Genomic DNA, 7,816 nt, shown 5'->3' with positions numbered 1-7,816 from the left:
CACCTGATCCACTGGGATCCCACCGCACAGCCCGGGAGAGGCTGTCCCCGCACCTGATCCACTGGGATCCCACCGCACAGCCCGGGAGAGGCTGTCCCAGCACCTGATCCACTGGGATCCCACCGCACAGCCCGGGAGAGGCTGTCCCCGCACCTGATCCACTGGGATCCCACCGCACAGCCCGGGAGAGGCTGTCCCAGCACCTGATCCACTGGGATCCCACCGCACAGCCCGGGAGAGGCTGTCCCCGCACCTGATCCACTGGGATCCCACCGCACAGCCCGGGAGAGGCTGTCCCAGCACCTGATCCACTGGGATCCCACCGCACAGCCCGGAGAGGCGGTCCCCGCACCTGATCCACTCGGATCCCATAGCACAGCTCTGGAGAGGCTGTCACAGCACCTGACCCACTCGGATCCCATAGCACAGCTCTGGAGAGGCTGTCCCAGCACCTGACCCACTCGGATCCCGCCGCACAGCCCGGGAGGGGCTGCCCCGTGAGCCGCTCCGCCCGGGTCCCGCCGGGACAGGTAGGGCAGCGTTGGGAAGAGGGATGAGGTGCTCCTTCTTCCGCGGGCGCTCCCCGGGACCTCGTCCTGCTCCCCCGGAGCTGCCCGGGGGTGGCAGAGCGTTCTGCCCTGGCCACGGCGGGCCCGGGAGCAGTGGGGCAGCCCTGCGGGAGCGCCCGGCCATGTCCCCGAGCGGCTGTCCCAAGTCCCCGCCTCGGGCGGCGATCGTGTTTTTACCTGCGTCGGGTGACTCCGTGCAGAGTTACGGGTTTATTTCATGCCTTTGACAAAACGGGCTTTGTACCTGTTCCCATCGGGGAGATTTTATTTCCTCCTCCGGCAGCAGAGGCGTAGCTCTGCGGTTTCAGAGCCTACCTGGGGCACCGTGCGGGGGCTCTTTCCCCGTCGTTTCACCAGCAAACGGGGCTGCCTCTCTGCTTGGCCGGGAGAGGAGAGCGGGAGCGGCCCCGGTGACATGTGAGGATGTTACACAACGAGAACTCCGCAAGAGACAGGCAGGACCAGTTCGGGTCGGTGTCTCTCTTCAAGGGACCCATTAGCCTGGAGTGCGTGTAGGTGCTTGCGCTGAGATGACTTCACTGACAGGATTCACTCAGGGTTCATCGCTGACACTTCAGAGGATTGCGCTGTCAGTCTCTGTTAGCTCACGTCAGTTTCTGTCTGACAGATCCCGGCCATGTTCGCGTTTTTGGTGGTGCTGTGTCAACTGCATGTGACGGCGTTCGCGTTTCCTCACTGCCCTGGGAGATTAAATAACTTGAAGCAACCTCAGTGGAAAGACGGTAACTTAGTTTAAACGTGACTTTGTGCTTTCCAAAATTGTGTCTGTCTTTGCTTCGCTGGCTTCTTTAATTGTTGTTTGCTTGTTGATGTTTTGGGTTTTTGTGGCTTTGTTGTTTGTTTGGGGGTTTTTGGGTTTTTGTTTGTTTTTTTGTTTGGGTTTTTGTTTGTTTGTTTTTGGTTTTTTTTACTTTATGAAAAAATTAAGCTGTTTTATGCTTAATTTCAGGTTATTTTAATATCTTTTGCTGAAATGATTGATAATTGTCTTCGGTATTAATATCAAGTATTTATCAGATCTAGTAGTAAGTGCAGATTGGGACAACTGAACTTGTTCCAAGCCTCTGGGATTATTGTGGTTGATGCAACCAGAATCCTTTAAGTAGCATCAAAATTCAAAAGTTTGAAACCTGTGTTAAGACAGTACTGTTTTGGTACTATTTGAGCACATCACATTTATATTTGTATATCTGAAATGGCTTTGTATTTGAAAAGGTTTATTTGGTTGGGTTTTTTGGAATTTCATCTTTTCTCCCAATACCAGTTTTCTCCCCATATCAGACCCCCTTACAACACCTGGAAAGATAAGCATAGTGCCGCTTTTGCAGTTCTTCCCTGAGGAGGGAGAGAAGCAGAGGGGAAATCATATAAAAAAACAAATAAGTTCCCCAAAGGGACTCAAGTGCTACTAAGCAAAGCCATCAGATGCTTAACATTTTAAGGATCAGGGCTTCAAAAAGGAATTTCTGACTTAGCTGTCCAGTCTTCTCAGTGGATGAGGAGTGCTGAAACCTTAAGACAGACTTTAAAAAGTCATCACATCGAGCAGGAGGCTCCTTCAGGGCAATATGTGGAGCAGAAACCATGGCTAGCAGAAAAATGCTTGTGACAAATGACTTGGTAAAATTCGTACTGCATCCTGGTTAGGACGCAATTCAAATCCATCTGTTTCATTCTTCAAATACTGTTTTAATCACCAGGTAGCAAGTAAGTTGGAGATGGAGATACACAACAACGTAAAAAAAGTGCAGATAAATGGATAAAAATTCTTGAAAAATAAAAAATGGTCCATGTATCCCTGGGAATTGAGGGTTCTAGGCTCCAGGCAGCTTGCTTATGCATTCCATTTTAAACAAAATGCATGAGTTCTCTAAGTTAATTCAAAGGACAGCTAATACTACTTGCATGGTAAAGAGTGAAACACTGCTGAGCAAAACTGAAGATCTCTGCTTCTGAAGACTGAAGTTACTTTTGTAATTTGCACTGAACCAAGAATATTGATAGTATTTTTTTTCCCCATGTAATTCTTTTCCCTTTCCACTTGTGGGTTTGAAGGAGTTTTGATTTTGGCTTTTGGGTTTTTTTGTTAAGTCCTTTTCTCTGGTTACTCTTTAGGTACAGTATAAATATTTTAAGCTTAGATTTTCTTGCAATTGCTTTAGAGTAACAAAACCAAATGCACGTGCACATGTGTAGCTACTTCAGTACAGAGTGTAACGGTATGCAAATTATATAAATATATGCTCTCATATTCCTTAAATACACTGCAATATTAAAGACATAAACAACCAATATGAAAGTTATGCTGCAGTTTTCTCAGTTTTCAGAGAGCAACGTGTTATGAGATACCGCTGCAAGATCTAACAGTGACTATTAGGGTGAAAATTCCAGAGCGATGTGATAATCTTGCCAAACAGGCTAACAAGAACACAAAGCTAATTTGTAGCTGAATAACTTTATCCTGAATCTCATCTCCTTTTTTAGCCATCCAGCCTGATATGTAACAATGCTGTTTCTGCATTACGCTTGCAAAAATAATCCTCTAGTCATTTTGCTCAACCAAATAGCCTGAATTTTGTGGGCATAGATTAGGCTTTCACTAGAAACCTGGTTTTGTCCTATAACAAAACTTTTTTTTTTTTTTTTTTTTTTTTAATAAGAAACTGTAGCAAGAGCAGGCTAAAACTTGACTATGGAAAATGCCTAGTGAGGAAATACATTCCTGTATTCCAAAGCCTTCTATAATTTCACTCACTGTTCTGGAACCTCACCTCACATCTTACTCCATGACGCTTCATGGAACACAAAAGAAGAGATTAAGTAAATGTCTTCAGAAATGTATGTTGTCAGTAAAATTCACATCACGGACAAACTTAAAACAAATAAACTTGGCAATATGGCACCTTTACATAAGGCTTGGTGCCATGATTGTGAAAAGAGAACAATTGTAGAATGAATAGGACTCTGCTGATATGATTTAAAAACTAAATTCCGTAAATCAAATTTGGTACTCACAGATACCAGAATATTGATAAATGTATATTTGGTTTTTCCTTCCCCCACCCTTGCCTTCTCCCTTGCCTTTTTTCCCCACTGGGTCAGGGTGTTGCTTACTTTGGATCTGACTGAATTCTGCTTTATGTGACAATTACTTTGTTGTTAAGAGCTCCAGTAAAAATTGATGCTCACATCCCAGAAGGGGTCACACCAAAATTTACCAACAGTTCTCCTGACAATCAAATTCTCTTGGCTAGGATAAGGAATAGCTGAGATGGCTTATGAGAAAGGCAAATATGTTTATTTTATGTTACACAGTTAGAAAAGATAGTACCGAAGAAGACATTTTAGGAGGAGACCTTGATATTTCTTTCCCTTGTATGTAGCTGAGAGATGCAAGGGAAAAAAATTATCACAATGAACTCCTTTAAGATCTTTACCATTCTTTAAAAATACCAAATTTAGCCTTCCTAACTTGTTTTAAATCAACTTGATTTTTTTTCCATTAGTGTTCACATCTGCGAGGGAGGCAAATTTATTCATTGGACGCCGACTTCTAAACAACAGATTTGATTTTGAAGCATTCGCAGATGATAACCTGGAAAGGGAATGCTATGAAGAACTGTGCAATTATGAAGAAGCAAGAGAATTTTTTGAAGACCCTGATAAAACGGTAGCAGTTCAAATTGAATTTAATATCATGAAGGGGGTTATTGGCTAAATAACCTTATTTTTTTACACGAATTATGGCAACATAAATTATTGTACACAAATACTGTAACTCCTCTAACACAGCACTGAGAGATGACACTTATTTTGTTCTAAAAGTAGATATTCCAATTACATGGGGTTTTTGCTTCAGATACACAGTGAATGCACTTGAACATGTATTATTGTCTTAAAGACTTTAGATGTAGACTTTAGTTCTGCAAACAAATAGAAATGAAGCTTCAGAAGTCCCACTTATGGATATTCCTATATTTTCAGATTTCTGGATTTTTTAGTAACTTCTCAGCGTCCAGTTTAAATGTTTCACATGCTCTCTATTAATTAGCTGATTGCATCCTTGTGGTCATGCCAAAGTGTTTTGTAAGAGGCCAGTATGGAGCAAGTCTGCAGTTCAGCTATTGCTGAGTATTCCTATAGCACTATATTCTGACTCCCTACCTAGACATAGCTGAGAAGAAACCTGGTATATAGAGAGATCTAAAAAGAAACAATAAGAAACCTTTCAGCACAATAAAGGAATGTGAGGATTGTCCGACGCCTGGCTGTTGCACATGCAGCAAGAATCTCTTTGTGATTCAGGTGTGCTCTGCAGAAAAAGCAAGGAATATACCCCTGTTCTAAAGGTGGAAGTGTTAGATTGCCATTGCTAGCACTTTCCTTAGAAAAAGGCCAAATTGTTAAACTGAAATCTTGCTGGTGTCTTTTGCTACGCAGCAAAAGTGAAAATGATAACTCAACACATTTAATGTCTGATAGTCACACAACATGAAAGTTTTTCTCTTAAATGAATCCCACTATTTCTCCTACCTCATATGAGTTCAAATACTATTCATGCAAATGTCGGAATCTTAAGAACTCAGCTTTGCCTCAAACACTGTTTTGTAGGGATTTGCAAAAAATATAATTGTAAGCATTTTTTTGGTGTCAGAACATACCCTAACTTCTATTGTAATCAGGTAGAAATATGAAGTAACACTGGATGGTTAAAGACACTTTTTTCTTTTACCAACTGGCATCTGAGAAATTTTAATGCAAAGTTGTAGAAGAAAAATATCATGGGATGAGCAAATACAAATCCCTCAGCAGGAATTATTTCTGTATATGCCATTGTTAAAATCTGCCCAAGGTACCATATTAAATATAAGTCAATAAGCCTGTCACTTATGTATTTCATATAAATCAGATTCTTTTTTGGGTTTTATAGATGGATTTTTGGAAAGATTATTCAACTAAGGGCCCGAAAATAAAAATAGGTAAGTCGTCTTTCTACTTTTTTATTATATTATATTGCAATATTTTCTGGTTGTTATAACAGTACATTCTTAGTAGATCTTGCATTCAGTTAAGGAAATCTGAAATTATCTTTTTACGGAAGATCACTGTGAACTGTACAAATGAATTATATTATCTATATTATGTATATATAATTATCTGATAGGATAAAACTGAAGCATCTTAAAGTAGGATCCATTATGGGTCTGTAGGTAAAAACTATAATTTCCTTGACCATTTCTTTGTTACACAATTGGCAAACTTTGCAGTAATTCTGTTGCTTCTCTCTGTGGTTTGGTTTTGTTTTTTCTCCGCCGATTTCTTTAATAGTAATATATAACAGCCTGATTTAGGCTCACAGTAGACTGATGCCAAATGTTTAATAAAAAATGGTCAGTTGGACTTGAGGAACGATCTACAGCCTGATCAAGGTCACAAGTACATGAAGGAGTATTTGGAAGGCATTAGAAGACAGGCATCTCAACAGTTTTATGTAGAGAAAAGGGGGTATCGACTCCCTTTTGCTTTAAGCTGACAGTGAATGATACCCTAGGGCTGTGTTGCCCAGATTTACGACTTCTTACAGCAAGTTAGATGTTTGTGGAAAGAACAGCCTTCTAGCAGTGCAAAAGTAGCATTTTACAGTGTAAACTGCAGGCTGGGTAGATGGAAAGAGCACACAATGAAAATCACCAATGTTTTCTCTCCAGGTGATGAGGCACTACAAAAGATTAACGTCACGGGACTGCTCATCAGCCTGGTTGCTGCTGGAGTACTGTTGGTTATAATTGCACTGATTATCTTCTACTGCTGCAAGAGCAGATGCAAATCAAGGCAACCACCGGGGTAAGGCATTTCACTGCTTAAAAAACCCACACCAAAAACACACACCAAAAAAACCGCTTGCTTAAGAGGGGCATTTAAAAATCACTGTGGGTTGGTCTAACCGTATTCTCAGAAAATCCAGTGGAAGTTCTAGTTCTTACTTGCCTAAAAGCGAAGTCAAGTGAGCACCAGCAGTAGTTATGCTGCAGTTAATAACACAAAAACAATATTGCACACCCAAACCTTTGGTTTTGGTTTTGGTTTTTTTTCTTAATTGCATGTGTGTTTGTGTATGCTCCTGGTTTCAAAATATTCTTACTAAGATGATGGAATAATTTTAGTAGGCAGGGGCCTGCAATGAGAAGTCTAGTGGGTTCTGTTGGCGCTTTCAAAAAAGCTGTATGCTCTTCATGGTATGTGCTCTACCTCAGATGTTAAGCAGTTGTAGTAGTAGATGATGAAGCAGTTTGGAGGAAATGCTTTTTAACCAAGTCTCTACTCTTGAGTGCTCCTTTGTCCTAAACTTGAGAGGAATATGAGAGGAATCTGTGCTTTCTCTTCCCTATAAGTTTCACATCACTCAGCTATTCTTACCCTGTGGCTTGGAGAGAGAGAGAGTATTTGGCTTCTGGTCTTTGTGATCACTGAAGGCACGTTTTTTTCTCTTGTGGGCTTGTTTGAGGTTTTGTTTATTTTATGATTAAGACTTTATCTTCTCGCTTTCCCTTAAAGCAGAAGTTTCCACTTACCTGCTGTTACTTTTGTTTAGGTACTTGGACTATGTGAGAAGCAGAAGACGTAATTCAGCCAACATCTTCAGGAGGCATGAGGAGTTTTCTTTGAACCCCCTTCCTCTGAGAGCTGACGATTCAGGGCTGCCCAGTTACGAGCAAGCAGTGACATCAGCTGGACAGCACAGCCCTGTGCCCCCACCCCCTTACCCCGGCCCCCCCAGAGATGCATGGCGCTTTCAAAAGTCCATGTCCCTTCCTGGCCCCTAGTCACAAGCCTGCTGCTGGGTCAGGGGGGATTGCTGGAACATAACATACTTTTGAAAAAGTGTGTGCTCCCTTGCATATTGCAAGATGATTTACAAAAATGTGAAAGATCTTTTGGACAACTAGGAACGAGTGAAGTTCCCATTTGGGAAAAGAGCTGCAAAGGCTGCAGGAGTGTTCTTTGCACAAAGTCACTGTGCTAAGAGGAGAGAATGCGTAAAGAGCAAGTCTTGTGCTGCTGCCCTCTTCCACATGAGCCATCCCATTGAACTATTGATCTTTCATTAATAGTTTCTTTTTCTTCAGAAAGAACAGTATTTCAATTGATCATATGGACACTTAACCATTTTTTGTGACTTAATACTTTAAACCACCATAAGAAGTCCTCGTTGTCAAACAACGAAC

At 41.7% G+C, this 7,816-nt stretch overlaps 1 protein-coding gene across 1 annotated transcript; it reads left to right on the top strand.

The window, feature by feature from the left end:
• The first annotated feature begins 378 nt into the window (after positions 1-378).
• Positions 379-7,414, top strand: PRRG4 (proline rich and Gla domain 4). The gene is made up of 6 exons (XM_066186820.1): positions 379-530; positions 1,198-1,312; positions 4,097-4,260; positions 5,521-5,569; positions 6,299-6,434; positions 7,183-7,414. The coding sequence occupies exons 2-6, from the start codon at positions 1,207-1,209 to the stop codon at positions 7,412-7,414; spliced, it is 687 nt and encodes a 228-aa protein (XP_066042917.1). The 5' UTR covers positions 379-530; positions 1,198-1,206.
• The last annotated feature ends 402 nt before the right edge of the window (positions 7,415-7,816 follow it).

This window comes from Chamaea fasciata, unplaced genomic scaffold (genome assembly GCF_029207755.1).
Source record: "Chamaea fasciata isolate MVZ Bird 193981 ecotype frontalis unplaced genomic scaffold, bChaFas1.0.hap1 SCAF_7, whole genome shotgun sequence".
Classification (NCBI taxonomy): Eukaryota; Metazoa; Chordata; class Aves; order Passeriformes; family Sylviidae; genus Chamaea; species Chamaea fasciata.
Note: the sequence above shows the minus strand (reverse complement) of the source record. Positions and strands in the feature narration are given on the sequence as shown.

Bases quoted from the DNA above. Each gene is read 5' to 3' on its own strand.
- PRRG4 (XM_066186820.1), top strand. From the start codon at position 1,207: ATGTTCGCGTTTTTGGTGGTGCTGTGTCAACTGCATGTGACGGCGTTC. The intron at 4,261-5,520 runs GTAGCAGTTCAA...TGGGTTTTATAG, and splicing joins TTGAAGACCCTGATAAAACG to ATGGATTTTTGGAAAGATTA. The intron at 6,435-7,182 runs GTAAGGCATTTC...ACTTTTGTTTAG, and splicing joins AAATCAAGGCAACCACCGGG to GTACTTGGACTATGTGAGAA.